This window comes from Trachypithecus francoisi, unplaced genomic scaffold (assembly GCF_009764315.1).
Source record: "Trachypithecus francoisi isolate TF-2019V2 unplaced genomic scaffold, Tfra_2.0 Lachesis_group0, whole genome shotgun sequence".
Lineage (NCBI taxonomy): Eukaryota > Metazoa > Chordata > Mammalia > Primates > Cercopithecidae > Trachypithecus > Trachypithecus francoisi.
In genome coordinates, this window is record NW_022681453.1 from 14,681,195 (window position 1) to 14,697,219 (window position 16,025).

Here is a 16,025-nt window from a genome sequence, read left to right on the forward strand (position 1 = left end):
ACTGACTGGACACAGGAAAAAGGAAAAGAATACCTAATCTGGTATTCTGGATCAGCTTAATCTACTCAGATAATAAACCAGACTGAAAAACGTTAATTGTTAAGGCAGAATTATCATCAGAATAGTATCACAAAGCCTGAGAGGAAAATGTACAGTCATGTATTGCTTAACAAGGGGGTACTTTCTGAGAAATGCGTTGTTAGGAGATTTCATTGTTGTGGTAACATCATAAAATGTACTTTCACAAACCTACTAAGTGTATGAGGTATTTACACATCATACAGTGTACTTCACAAGTCTATTAGATACCTAGGCTATATGGTATAGCCTGTTGTTCCTAGGCTACAAACCTGTACAGCATGTTTCTGTAATAAAGACTTGTAAGCAATTATAACAGTATCTATGTGTCTAAACACATTTAAACATGAAAAAGGTACAGTAAAAATCAGTATAAAATTTTTTAAAGCCGGGCACGGGGGTTTACGCCTGTAATCCCAGCACTTTGGGAGGCCAAGGTGGGTGGATCACGAGGTCAGGAGATCGAGACCAGCCTGGCTAACACGGTAAAATCCCGTCTCTACTAAAAATACAAAAAATTAGCCAGGCATGGTGGCAGGCGCCTGTAGTCCCAGCTACTCAGGAGGCTGAGGCAGAAGAATCGCTTGAACCTGGGGGGCGGAGGTTGCAGTGAACCGAGATGGTGTCACTGCACTCCAGTCTGGATGACAAAGCGAGACTCCATCTCAAAAAAAAAAAAAAAATTTAAATGATACACCTGTATAGGACACTAACCATAAACAAAGCTTGCAGGACTGGAAGTTGCCTTGAGTCAGTGAGTGGTGAGTGAGTGAATACGAAGGCCTAGGACATTACCATACACTACTGTACACTATAAACACTGGGCTATATAAAGTTAGGCTACACTAAGTTTATTTATAAAACATTTTTCTTTCTTAATAAATTAACTGTAACATAACTATTTTACTTTATAAACTTAAATTTTTTCAACTTTTTAACTCTTTTGTAACACTTATCTTAAAATACAAACACATTCTACAGCTGTATAAACAACCCTCCTCCCTGGTTCATGCAATTCTAGAAGGAATCTTGCTCTGTCGCCAGGCTGGAATGCAGTGGCGCAATCTTGGCTCACTGCAACCCCCACCTCCTGGGTTCAAGCAATTCTCCTGCCTCAGCCTCCCGAGTACCTGGGACTACAGGTGCATGCCACCACACCCAACTAATTTTTTGTATTTTAATAGAGACGGGGTTTCACCATGTTGGCCAGGATGGTCTCCATCTCCTGACCTTGTGATCCGCCCACCTTGGCCTCCCAAAGTGCTGGGATTACAGGTGTGAGCCATCACACCCGGCCTGTATTTTTTTTTAAATAGAGTCTCGTTCTGTCACCCAGGCTGGAATGCAGTAGTGTGATCATAGCTTACTGTAGCCTTGAACTCCTGGACTGAAGCAATCTTTCCATCTCAGCCTCCCAAGTATGTGCTACCACGCCCAGCTAATTAAAAACAAATTTGTAGAAACAGGGTTTCGTTATGTCGTCTAGGCTGGTCTTGAACTCTTGCGTTCCAGTGATTCTCCTGCCTCGGCCTCCCAGACTGTTGGGATTACAGATGTGAGACAACACACTGGGCCAAATATTTTCTTTACTTTTTTTTTTTTTTGAGACAAAGAGTCTTGCTTTGTCACCCAGGCTAGAGTACAATGGCATGATCTCGGCTCACTGCAATGCAAGCTCCGCCGTTCTCCTGCCTCAGCCTCCGAGTAGCTGGGACTACAGGCACGCACCACCACGCCCGGCTAATTTTTTCTATTTTTAGTAGAGACAGGGTTTCACCGTGTTAGCCAGGATGGTCTCAATCTCCTGACCTCGTGATCAGCCCGCCTCGGCCTCCCAAAGTGCTGGGATTACAGGCGTGAGCCACCGCGCCCGGCCCAAATATTTTCTTTGTATCCTTATTTTTATTCTATAAGTTTTTTCTAAATATATAAACATATATATTCTTACATATATAAACTTACCAGTTTATATATTTTTACATCTATTTATAAGCTTTTCTTATATATATAAACTTACTGTATAAGTTTTTCCCATATATATGGGAAAAACATACAATTTGATAGAGGAAACAGGACCAAGTATTTGATAGATCAATAAGGTATCTATACTTTACAATAATCTTATTACATATTTCAAAACAGCTAGAAGAGAATAATTGAATGTTTCTAGCATAAAGAAAAGACAAATATTTATGGTGATGGATATCTCAATACACTGATTTTTACTAATTACATGATTATCACATGTACCCTGAAAATACGTACGCCTATTATGTATCAACATAAAAAAACAAAAACTAAGACATAAACACACACATTAGCCTACGCTTACACAAAGTCAGGATAATCAAGATGTCACAAGGCCAGAAGAATTTTTCACCTCCATAATAATTTTACGAGGATCACTGTCATAAATGCCATCTGTTGTTGACCAAAATGCCATTGCATGGTACATGATTGTATTTATGTACAGGTTGAGCATAAACATTTCTGATTTCCCTAATCAGAAATCCTAAATGCTACAAAATATGAAACTTTTTGAGTGTTCACATGGTGCTCAAAGGAAATACTCACTGGAATACTTTGGATTTTGGCTTAGGGATGCTCAATCACTAAGTATATATAATGTAAGTATTCCCAAATCTGAAAAAATCCAAAATACAAAACACTTCAGGTCCGAAGCATTACAGATAAGGGATACTCAACCTGTATACATTTTCTCTCTTTTTTTTTTTTTTGAGACAGAGTCTCGCTCTGTCACCCAGGCTGAAGTGCAGTGGTATGGTCTCAACTCATTGTAACCTCTGCTGCCTGGGTTCAAGCAATTCTCCTGCCTCAGCCTCCTGAGTAGCTGGGATTACAGGTGTGCGCCACCAAGCCCACCTAATTTTTTTGTATTTTTAGTAGAGACAAGCTTTCACCATGTTGGCCAGGCTGGTCCTGAACTCCTGACTTCAAGTGATCCCCACACCTTGGCTTCCCAAAGTGCTGGGATTATAGATGTGAGCCACTGTACCTGGCCTATTTTCTTATCCCTCCACTCATACCATGTGCAAGTGACCATATTATCTTGCCATGACCATTATTTGTCTCCCTACATTTTTTTTTTTTTTTTTTTTTTTTTTTTTGCTGAGACAAGGTCTCACTCTGTTATCGAGGCTGTAAAGCAGTGGTGCCACCAAGGCTCACAACAGCGTTGACCTCGTGGGCTCAGATGATCCTCCTGCCTCGGCCTCCTGAGTAGCTGAGACTACAAAAGCATGCTACCACATCCAACTACTTTTTCTATTTTTTTGTAAAGATAAGGTTTTGCCATGTTACCCAGGCTGATCTCAAACTACTAGGCTCAAGCGATCCTCCCACATCAGCCTCCCAAAGTGCTTAGATTACAGGCATATGAGCCACCATGCCTGGCCAGTCTCCTACTTTTGCCCTTGACTCCTGCAATCTCTTTTACCCAGAGCAGCCAGTGATCCTCTCAAAACATCTCAGATCATGCTTTCTTCAATTTTAACTGCTTCAGTGGATTTCCACATTACTCAGCCTAACAACCAAAAATCCTCTTAAAGCTCCTCCTAAGACCCTATTGTAACTTCTTTGACTTCATTTCCTACTACTGGTACCTTCACTTATTTGGAATAGAATGGATTTCATAATTACCTCACATATTCTGAGTGTGAACATTTAATATTCCGATATTCTGATTTTATAAAACAAGAAAAAGGCTAGTTCAAACTCTTAATTTTGAGGAAAAAAAAAAAAAATTCACCACGATAAAACATGTTATTTCTAGAGTAACCAGGAAGTCAATCATCCAAATGTACAATAGAAAACTGTTAATATTTTGGAGGACAGAATTTCTTTGGCCATCATTGACAATATATTCATGAAGAATTTTTCTGACAAGATCAGATGTTTAAGTAAGGCTCATTATCCAGACACTAGTATTTGACTCATATGGAATAAAGCTGTGGTTTCGAAGACCACTTCCAAATGCTGGCTGGGAGATAACAGCAGCAGTATCTACTTATTTTTTAAAAAAAGACTTCTAGGCTTTTAACAGTATGAATTTGGTTTCTATAAACCAAGAAGGGAAAGCGATTTGCAGTATGACTGGAATAATGCAGAAGATACACACGTTTGTGAGACATGTACGTATTATCATGTGACTTACCTATTTGCTAAGGAAAAACCTACATGAGATTTCTGTTTTATTTTTTCTGTATCACAGAAAAACATGAATGTTTGTTTTTCTGTACCCAGGCTGGAGTGCAGTGGCACAATCTCGGCTTATTGCAGCCTCAATCTCCTGGATTTAAGCAATCTTTCCATTTCAGCCCTCCCAAATAGCTGGGACCACAGGCATGTGCCACCACACTCGGCTAATTTTGTTTACTTTTTGTAGAGATAGGGTCTCACTATGTTACCTAAGCTGGTTTCAAACTCCTGGGTTCAAGTGATCTTTCTGCTGCAGCCTCTCAAAGTGCTGGGATTACAGATGTGAGCCACCACGCCTGGCTGAAAAACCTGTATGAGATTTGAAGAGCGTGCTCATTCAAATGACTTAAAATTACACAAATGAGGCCAGGCATGGTGGTTCAAGCCTGTAATCCCAGCACTTTGGGAGGCCGAGGCAGGAGGATCACCTGAGATCAGGAATTCGAGACCAGCCTGACCAACATGGCAAAACCCTGTCTCTACTAAAAATACAAAAAATTAGCTGGGAGTGGTAGTGCACATCTGTAATCCCAGCTACTAGTGAGGCTCAGGCAGGAGAATCTCTTGAACCTGGGAGGTAGAGGTTGCAGTGAGCCGAGATTGCGCCACTGCACTCTAGCCTGGGTGATAGAGCCAGACACTGTCTCCAAAAAAAAAAAAAAGAAGAAGAAGAAAAAATTTTACAAAAATGCTAGTTTCTCAACTATATATCCGCTAGGAGTATCTTTAAACTGACTTTTTCTGGGGACGGAGTCTCGCTCTGTCTCCCAGGCTAGAGTGCAATGGTGCAATCTTGGTTCACTGCAACCTCCGCCTCCCGGGTTCAAATGATTCTCCTGCCTCAACCTCCCCAGTGGCTGGGATTACAGACATCCGCCATCATGCCCAGCTAATTTTTGTAGAGATGGGGTTTCACCATGTTGGCCAGGCTGGTCTTGAACTCCTGACCTCAGATGATCCGCCCACCTTGGCCTTCAAAAGTGCTGGGATTACAGAAGTGAGCCACCATGCCAGGCCTAAAATGTGATTTTTTTTTTTTTTTTTTTTTTTTTTTTGAGACAGAGTCTTGCTCTGTCGCCCAGCCTGGAGTGCAGTGGCGCGATCTCAGCGCATGCAAGCTCCGCCTCCGGGGTTCTCGCCATTCTCCTGCCTCAGCCTCCTGAGTAGGCGGGACTACAGGGGCCCGCCATCACGCCCGGCTGATTTTTTTGTATTTCTAGTAGCGACGGGGTTTCACCGTGTTAGCCAGGATGGTCTCGATCTCCTGACCTCGTGATCCACCCGCTTTGGCCTCCCAAAGTGCTGGGATTACAGGCGTGAGCCACTGCGCCCGGCTAAAATGTGATTTCTAATGGGAATTACAGAATAAATCTGAGAAGGTCCAATAGGTTTTAGAGGGAAAAATACAATTTTTCTGTCACCACTTCTAGAAGAATAAAAAAATCATTAAATTACTTTATATCTGAATCACTTCACTTTATATTAGGTCAGTACAAAAGTAGTTTTCGCCATTTTTAACAGCAAAAGCCATGACTACTTTTGAACCAACCTAAAATGAAAAATTACAGTCTAAGCGCTCAAACCCTTGAGATGTAATATAGTATAACTCTGTGAGAATAAGTCACTTATTAGTGTCACAAGACCACTACAAATTACATGACCTCTGTTAAAATTGAGCTTTTCTGTTTAGTATGCAGTTGTGTAAAAAAAATCAGTCACCTCTGATAACACATTTGCTCCAAATATTAAAGATACCGAATATGTAGATACACAGACATAAATGTATATTATATCATGTTACATATTACTTCACCACCAAGGTTATCACAGCTTGTGAACTCTGAGTAGCCACACTGTATGGTTAACACTGGGCTTCAACAACACAGACTTCAAGGCTCCTAGAGGTCAGATTTTTAGGGCCAGACACCAGAAGGATGAACATGACCAGATGTTATTTCACAGCCCATTACTGTCAATAATTTCCCCTCAATACTATTAAGGTAACTATGTGTATAACTGTAAGTAACCATCAAGGTATATGGTGCCTTGAATCTATCATTATTAATATCCCTTATCTTATGCAAATCAAAACCATCCTGAGGCATTCTGTTCATTTTATAGATGAGAAAACAAGGACTCAAGAATATTAATGCCTGTTTCTAGGATACACAGTAAATGATAAACTAGGACTCGAAACACACTAACAATATATTCTATATTTCTCAATACCCCCAAAGCCCAATATCATCTGATCAACTAATCTCACACAGTGAGGAATGGAAGGATAGTTGAACCATCACAGCCCATTTACCTACTACTTAAGTACACACAAAGTAGATTAGGGAATCAGTAAGTACTTCTTGATAGGGACAGACCGAAAGACTAGAAGCGAGTAAATTGTGATGCTTGGCTCTTATGGCTAACGAATAAACCCAAAATAATTTTTTTTCTCATTGGGAAGGAATAAATGGATTTTATTTTATAATAAAAACCATATGACCGGCCGGGCGCGGTGGCTCAAGCCTGTAATCCCAGCACTTTGGGAGGCCGAGACGGGCGGATCACGAGGTCAGGAGATCGAGACCATCCTGGCTAACACAGTGAAACCCCGTCTCTACTAAAAATACAAAAAACTAGCCGGGCGAGGTGGCGGGCGCCTGTAGTCCCAGCTACTCGGGAGGCTGAGGCAGGAGAATGGCGTAAACCCGGAGGCGGAGCTTGCAGTGAGCTGAGATCCGGCCACTGCACTCCAGTCCGGGCGATAGAGCGAGACTCCGCCTCAAAAAAAAAAAAAAAAAAAAAAAAAAAAAAAAAAAACCATATGACCAGTGAGCTCTTTACTGTCTTTAATGGATACCTTTCATTGCTGTTGCTTAGACTCTAGTGCTAAGAGAGGACATATTTCAGGAATAGGAATGAGGAGAGACGTAAACCATTTTTACTGTATCCCTGACACATATTTTTAGGGAAAAACTCAAAACTAATGGCTTGGCCAAGAAAGAATATGGCTCATATCCAAGTCAAATTGACAGTAAAACAAAACCAAAACCCAAAACATTCTGTAGGAGGCAGAATTAAACATACTCTGTCCCTACACACACACACAGACACACACAAAATTCATACCTGATGACCAATGCCCATATTTTCACTAGCCTTCTGTAACAATGTAACAGTCATTTTAAACCAAACAACAAACAAAAAGCAGAAAAAAACTATAAGCATGTTTAACAGAATGCTATTTATAATTACGAAAAATAATTTTCCATTTAAATGACTACCCCCAGTGAACTGGATGACTATATAAGCAAATAGGGTATTATACCCATTAAAACATTTATGTATGTGTATATATATGTACACACACATATAGTACAATAGTAAATAATTTGAAAAAGTGGTTACAAATCATTTTAAGGAATTGAGTCAAATCTCTTTTCCCTACTCCAAGTCCCACCACAGTGGTCCCCATACTTATCCCCTCTGGCTCCTCTTAAATAAAGTCTGACTTACTATCTTTAAAAAGAAAAAAAATCATTTTAAGTAGGAAAACATGATATAAAAAACCTCAAGTCAAGACAAATATATAAAATATATAAAACGTGCTTTAAAGGATCATAAAAAATGAAAGTAGTTAATACAGTTAGAGTTTTAGTAATTAAAGCAGGATACCTTGTCATGGCCATTTTAACAAATGTTTTAAATACAGCTTCATTATGAAAACATGAACAGAAGTAAAAATTACTGTTAAATACTAAGTATTATGTGCAGGAAACACTGTTGGGAGTCTTTAATATCCACAATACTTCATTTTTAAGGGGTAACAAGGAGTGCTGGGAGAGAGATAGAAATGCGGTGATGATAATGCTTTCAATGTTTTTGTTTCTACAGCTTTAAATGTACTGCTGGCCAGGCGCAGTGGCTCATGCCTGTAATCTCAACACTTTGGGAGGGCCAAGGTAGGAGAACCGCTCTAGGCCAGGAGTTCAAGACCAGCCTGGGCAACACAGTGAGACCTCATCTCTTAAAAAAAAATTAGCAGGGTACAGTGATGCACACCTGTAGTCCCAGCTATTCGGGAGGTGGGAAGATCACTTGAGCCTAGGAGTTTAAAGCTGCAGTCAGCTATGATCACATCACTGTACTCCAGCCTGGGTGGCAGAGCAAGACCTAATCTCTTAAAATAAAATAAAAAATAAAAAAAAGTTCTGCCGGCCAGGCACGGTGGCTCACACCTGTAATCCCAACACTTTTAGGAGGCCGAGGTGGGTGGATCACAAGGTCAGGAGATCAAGACCATCCTGGCTAACACAGTGAAACCCCATCTCTACTAAAAATACAAAAAATTAGCCAGGCATGGTGGCAGGCACCTGTAGTCCCAGCTACTCGGGAGGCTGAGGCAGAAGAATAACATGAACCAGGAGGTGGAGCTTGCAGTGAGCTGAGATCACGCCACTGCACTCCAGCCTGGGCGACAGAGCGAGACTCCATCTCAAAAAAAAAAAAAAAAAAAAAAAAAAAAAAAAAAAAAAAAGTTCTGCCTTGTATAATTAAAAAAAAAAACAAAAAACAAACTTGATTTTATTTATTTATTTTTTGAGATGGCATCTCGCCCTGTTGTCCAGACTGGAGTACAATGACACTATCTCGGCTCACTGCAACCTCTGCCTCCCGGGTTCAAGTGATTCTCCTGCCTCAGCCTACCAAGTAGCTGGGATTACAGGCATGAGCCACCATTGACAGCTAATTTTTTGTATTTTTTAGTAGAGACGGGGTTTCACCATGTTGGCCTGGCTGATCTCAAAACTCCTGACTTCAGGTGATCTGTCCACCTCGGCCTCCCAAAGTGCTGAGATTACAGGTGTAAGCTACCACAGCCTGGCCTGACCATGATTTTAGAAAACACAAAAATATTACCATGATGAAGGGTTCTCCCTTGGCAGAAATAGAGGCCTGCTAACAACGGTGTGAGTAAGTTGCAAAGTGAATCCTTTATATCTAGTTCAGCCTTCAGATGACTGCAGCCATGGCTAACAGCTTGACTGTAATTTCATGGAAAACCCTGAGCCAGATCCACGCTGCTAAGCTGCTTCTGAGTTACTGACCCATGGTAACTGTGAGAAAATACTTACCTATTGTCTTAGCTGCCAAGTTTTGGCAATATTTCACACAATACATAACCAATACATACAAAGTTCATCAACATATGCAAGTAGTCCATGGTAGGACTTCCTCCCCTGTACCAGATTTAACTAACATCCCATGAAAAGACCATAAAGCAGAAAAGCGAAGTTTCAGAATTAGTTACCTGTACAATTGGTGGAGTTGTCTGTGAATAAGGTGATGTCACACCATAGACTGTTGGACATGTCTGTCCTTGATAATATATGGTTGCTTGAGACTGTGCAGGGGAGTACTGCTGCTGTACACTGACAGACTGTTGGTTTGAATCCCAGACACTATAATTCTGTCCCTGAACTGGGCCGGGGGCCGGCACTGGCAAGACAGCAACGCTGGAGTCTTGGTGTACTACACCTTCACTCTGGGTCACATACTGGGAACTGGAAACTTCCACAGGAGCTGCCACATGTGGCACGACTGGTACTGGTGGTGGGGCAGAAAGGGGTTCTGTAGAATGTCCCACCATGGGCTGAGCATGATCATAAGGAGCTGGAGAACACACTGGGTCCATGCTGGGTGTGGGCAGGAGCACCTTTCCAGCATTAGGGTTGCTGGGATCCACATAGGCCTGCATGGGATAACCTGGTGGGTAACCAGCAAAGGGATGATGTGGGGCATTATAACCAAGAGAGTCATAGGGCAGTGGTGATGTCATTCCCAGGTTCTGCATCTGTTGCTGCTGTTTCTGAGCCTCCCGTTGAGCCACCTCTTGCTCAAACAACTTTCGGCGTTCCTCTGTAGAAAGTTTATTGCGGTCTTTAATTCGTACTTTCTTTTTAGAAGTTGGTGTATCATATCTAGAAAGAAAATAAGGACCACAAAAAGTTTCTCCCTAAATCACAGACATAATCAAAGCACTAATAAGTATTATGTCACTCATGACTAAACCACTAACCACACCAAACCCCATTTGGCACTAGTTTAAAACTATACTCAAAATTACTCAGCTTGTCTTGCAGACAGAACAGAATCCCAAGGAACTGATAATGAGATGAAAATAATTTCATCTCTTTCCTTAGGTTTCTAGAATTTTAAGATTATAGATAGATATAGCAACCTATTCTTTATAGCTGGGGACAGTGCTATAATCACAAATTCTAAAATTAAAATAAAAAACAGAATAAGTGTTATAAATCAAGAAATAATCCAATACTCAATCCAATTTATTGTCCCTAAATTCCACAGTATGGTCAAGCAGGAGATCAGATATGAAGATAAATACTTGAAAAGTAACCTTCAAATTCAAAAGTCTAATGAATTCCAACTAGGAAAAGAAAAAGAAATCCTCATAAAAATATACAGGAGAAAGTCATATACAAAAAGAACATCTTAAAAGTAGACCAAGAGAAAAGCCAGATTAGAGAAGGACGAAAATTAGACCAAGTCTCACAAAACCAGTTAAGGGAAGCCAGAAAACTGAATAATAGAGTCAGAGAAATAATTGAGAGAAATAATTGAGTCAGTTGAGAGAAACTACTTCCCCCAAAAAACTTTCTTTCAAATATGAGCGAGAGGCCAGGCATGATGAGGTGGGCAGATCAACTGAGGTCAGGAGTTTAAGACCAGCCTGGCCAACATGGTGAAACCCCGTCTCTACTAAAAATACAAAAATTAGCTGGGCATGGTGGCGTGTGCCTGTAATTCCAGCTATGCAGGAGGCTGAGGCAGGAGAATCGCTTGAACCCGGGAGGCAGAGGTGGGAGTGATCTGAGATTGCGCCACTGCACTCCAGCCTGGGCAACAGGGCAAGACTCCGTCTCAAAAAAAAAAAAAAAAAAAGAAAAAAAGAAAGACGGAGAATATTCACATAAGACTTGTACATAGCAGCAATATTCACAACAGTCAAATGTCTCTGAAATGATGAATTCATAAACTATGGTACATGAATACAATGGACTACTCAGCAATAAAAAAAAAAACCATTGAGACACACAATAACATAGATGAATGAATCTAAAATGCAATATGACAAGTGAAAGAAGGCAGATTCAAATGCTACATACTATATACCACTTTTTTGACATTATGGAGAAGACAAAACGAGAGGGTCAGAAAGCAGATCAGTGGTTGCCAGCAGTTAGGGATGTGGAACGGACTGACTACAAACGGGCACAAAGGAATTTTTTTTTTTTTTAAAGACAGTCTTGCGCTGTTGCCCAGGCTGGAGTGCAGTGACGCAATTTCCGCTCACTGCAAGCTCCACCCCCGGGTTCATGCCATTCTCCTGCCTCAGCCTCCCGAGCAGCTGGGACTACAGGCGCCCACCACCACGCCCAGCAAATTTTTTTTTTTTTTTTTGTATTTTTAGTAGAGACAGGGTTTCACAGTGTTCGCCAGGTTGGTCTCAATCTCCTGACCTCGTGATCTGCCCACCTTGGCCTCCCAAAGTTCTGGGATTACAGGTGTAAGCCACCACGCCTGGCCTTTTTTGTTTTGTTTTGTTTTGTTTTTTTGAGAGGGAGTCTCGTTCTTGTCACCCAGACTGGCACACAATGGTGTGATATTGGCTCACTGCAACCTCCACCTCCCAGGTTCAAGTGCTTCTCCTGCCTTAATCTCCCCAGTAACCGGGATTACAGGGGCGCATCACCATGCCTGGCTAATTTTTGCATTCACAGTAGAGACAGGTTTCACCATGGTGGTCAGGCTGGTCTTGAACTCCTGACCTCAAGTTATCTGCCTGCCTCAGTCTCTCAAAGTGCTGGGATTGCAGGCGTAAGTCACTGCGCTTGGCCAGGAATTTTTTTCTTTTTTTTTTTGAGATGGAGTCTTGCTCTGTCACCCAGGCTGGAGTGCAGCGACATAATCTCAGGTCACTGCAGCCTCCGCCTCCCGGGTTCAAACGATTCTCCTGCCTCAGACTCCTGAGTAGCTGGGACTACAGGCACGTGCCACTACACCTGGGTAAGTTTTGTATTTTTGGTAGAGATGGGGTTTCACTATATTGGCCAGGTTGGTCTCAAACTCCTGACCTCATGATCCACCCACCTTGGCCTCCCAAAGTACTGGGATTACAGGCATGAGCCACCATGCCTGACCAGGAATTTTTTAAGGCGATGGAAGTGCTCTGTATCATGCTTGTGGTGGTGGTTACAAAACTGTATGCATTTTATTTATTTATTTTTTCAGACAGTCTTGCTCTGTCACCCAGGCTGGAGTGCACAGTGTGTTCTCAGCTCACTGCAACCTCCGCCTCCTGGGTTCAAGCGACTCTCATGCCTCAGCTTCTCAAGTAGCTGGGATTACAGGCGTGAGACACCATGCCCGGCTAATTTTTTGTATTTTTAACAGAGACGGGGTTTCACCATGTTGGCCAGACTGGTCTTGAACTCCTGACCTTAGGTGATCCGACACCTAACCTTAGGTGATCTGACAGCCTCGAGACCCAGGAATTTAACACCAGCCTGGGCAAAATGGCAAAACTCCCGTCTCTACAAAAAAACAAAAAAAACCGGGGGTCGTGGCGCTTCCTTGTAGTCCCACCTACTGGATGGGGGCTGAAGTGGGAGGATTGCTTGCGCTGGTGCAGGTAAAGCAAGGCTGCAGTGAGCCATGATCATGCCACTGCACTCAAGCCTGGGCAACAGAGTAAGACCCTGTCTCAAAAGAGACCTAATTAGACAGAGATAAGCATACCCAAAATTGTATCAATGTTAAGTCACTACAGAATCATCTCTTTGGTGGGTAGGATTCTAAGGAAGCAGATTCTAAAGAAGAATAAAAGTCTGAGAAAAGACAAGATTTCCCAGAGGAAAACCAAGAAAGGGGTAGTGTTTTGCTACAAAGACCTAATAGAAGCTACAGTCATCATAAGCCCCAGAAAAAGGTCTTCCCATATATGAAAATTTGTGGGAGACAGGCAGCACTGCAGACAAGTGAAAAGGATGGGTTTTCAAGTAAATGGTGCTGGGACAACTGGGTATTAGAGAAAAATAAAACTGAATCCCTCCCTTATAATATATACAAAAATTAATTCCAAATGGATTAAGGATTTAATTCTCTTAAAATACAAAAAAAATCTCCTCCTCAAGGGTAGGGAAGGATTTCTTAAGACACAATAAGCAAAAACCATAAAGAAAACATACCATATATGATACATTCAGCTAAATCATAAAATTCTATTTATCAAAAGGTACAAAAAGAGTCAAAATACAAGGAGAAAACTAGGAGAAGGTATTTGCAACAATTATCACCAAGACAAAACTATATTTAGAATATAAAGGACACATACAACTAAAAAAGACAAATAATTCAATGAATGAACTACACATATAAGATACTTCACAGAACAGCCGGGTGCAGTGACTCATGCCTGTAATCCCAGCACTTTGGGAGGATGAGGTAGGCGGATCACGAGGTCAGGAGATCGAGACCATCCTGGTTAAAACAGTGAAACCCTGTCTCTACTAAAACTACAACAAATTAGCCGGGCATGGTGGCGGGAGCCTGTAGTCCTAGATACTCAGGAGGCTGAGGTAGGAGAATAGTGTGAACCCAGGAGGCGGAGCTTGCAGTGAGCCGAGATCGCGCCACTGCACTTCAGCCTGGGCAACAGAGCAAGTCTCTATCTCACTAAAAAAAAAAAAAAAAAGATACTTCACAGAACAGGAAACAGAAATGGCCAATACAAAGCTATAGTAACCAAAACAACATGGTACTGGCATAAAAACAGACACATAGATCAACAGAACAGAACAGAGAATGCAGATATAAATCTACCCATTTACAAACCAACTGATCTTCAACAAAGGCACCAAGAACTTACAGTGGGGGAAAGGACAGACTTTTCAATAAATGGTGCTGAGAAAACGGGTTAACTACATGCAAAAGAAAGAAATGGACAATAAATATATGACAAGATGTTCAATCTATTTAGTAATCAGGGGAATGCAAATAAAAATCACATTACATACCCAGATAGTTTAAAACTAAAAAATTCTGCCAACTGCAGTGTATAAATGCTTTATCTCAATTTTTTAAAAAGCAAATTTAATTTAAAAAGGACTTGTCTGGGATAAATGTTTTCTAGCCTCCAGTAAATGATTACATGGTTTGTTTTTCTACCAGCATATCAAGAGAGCTTCTGACTAGATTTATTAAAAATCAGCATTTTAATTAGTATGGCACAAAACTCACAAGAAAAGCCAGAAAAGTTCTGGCTTTTAAAGAATCACCATTATCTTTGAATACTTATCTCCTACCAACCCCCATTGCACTTGAAAGAACAAATCTTTGGCTCCCAAAATGACATTTAAATATTATCAAATAGGAACCATTCAAGAACTAAAACCTATTAATCTTCACAGCTACTACTACTGTCAACAGAGAATCTACCTTAAGATTTATCAGTAAAGTTGTATACTCACTCATCAAAATGCAAATACTAATTCCAAAAGTCCTTGGTGTTCAAAATCAGAAGTATATGACTTGGGTACTTTTTAACTTGCTCAAAACAAAAACAAAAACAAAAACAACTCACACAGGCCACTTACCTGTCATCTGGCCTTTTTGTTCCCCGCTCATAGGCAGAAGGTGGTGGTGAGAGGGAGCCTCTTCGTTTCCTTTTCTCTTTATTTTGAGTTTGCTTGTCTGGGTCTCTCTCTCTTGACCTATTAGGAGTCTTTGGGGCAGGTGTTTGATCTCTGAAGCCAACAGCATCCCTTCCTCGTTCAGCTGCTAAGAGAAAAGGTTGTTGTTGTTGTTGTTGTTTTTAAGTTTATTTGGTGGACTTTTCTCCATCATGACAACATATCAACTGTATAATAAAACTTCTATCCAACAAATGTATCTATGGACTCCTCCCTCATATACCCAGTCCTGAATTTGAATGAGATACAAGGTCTTATGTCTATGTGTACTCTATTCACTAAAAGTCTCTTTCACAAATGCCCTTTTCATCTCTTTCCCACCAAAGACTCAGTCTAAGCTGTTAACATTTCTGTAAGTTCTGTGGGCACATGCATGCAAGATATTCCCATTACATTTAGCAAGGCAGTTTACTTGTCAGTTAAAAAATGTAAAAGCCTTCAACTACCCTATAACTCTTCATATTTATAATCTACAGAAAAGCAGCCTGATGTCCTAAGCATAAGAACCTCAATGAGAACAGTCTAATTTTTTTTTTTTTTTAAGGTACGCATGGTGGCTGCAGTCCCGGCTACTTAGGAGACTGAGGTGGGAGGATCGCTTAAGCCCAGGAGTTCAAGGCAGCAGTGAGCTATGATTGCACCACTGCAGTCAAGCCTGGGCAAACAAAGCAAGACCCCATTTCTTAAAATTAAAAAAGTGGCTTATCAAGCAACATTTTAATGAACTACAGTTATCTCTTGGTATAAATGGGGGACTGGTTCCAGGAACCCCCTTCCCTCCACACCAGAATCTGTGCATACTCATGTCCCACAATCCACCTCACAGAACTCACATATACAAAAAGATGCCCCTCCTTATAGGCTGGTTTCATATCTTATGAATACTATATTTTCTATGCAGATTTGGTTGACAAAAAAATCCACTGTATATGTGGACTTGTGTTGTTTAAGAGTCAAAGG

The 16,025-nt window shown here is 41.1% G+C and overlaps 1 protein-coding gene across 8 annotated transcripts in view; it reads right to left on the bottom strand.

Annotated features, from left to right (window-relative positions):
- SETD2 (SET domain containing 2, histone lysine methyltransferase) overlaps positions 1-16,025 on the bottom strand; it is a 150,263-nt gene that overhangs the window by 29,458 nt on the left and 104,780 nt on the right. For 2 of the 8 annotated variants that reach the window (XR_004435802.1, XM_033205307.1), the window contains 2 exons: positions 14,970-15,153; positions 9,605-10,274 (listed from right to left, as the gene is read on the bottom strand). Coding sequence is in view for 2 of the 8 variants with exons in the window: in XM_033205307.1 (XP_033061198.1) it covers positions 9,605-10,274; positions 14,970-15,153 (854 nt within the window). In the remaining 6 variants the exon portion in view is untranslated. Of the gene's footprint in view, positions 1-9,604; positions 10,275-14,969; positions 15,154-16,025 lie in introns of those variants that run through there. The other 6 variants (XM_033205313.1, XR_004435791.1, XR_004435793.1 and 3 more) reach the window with 6 other exon arrangements.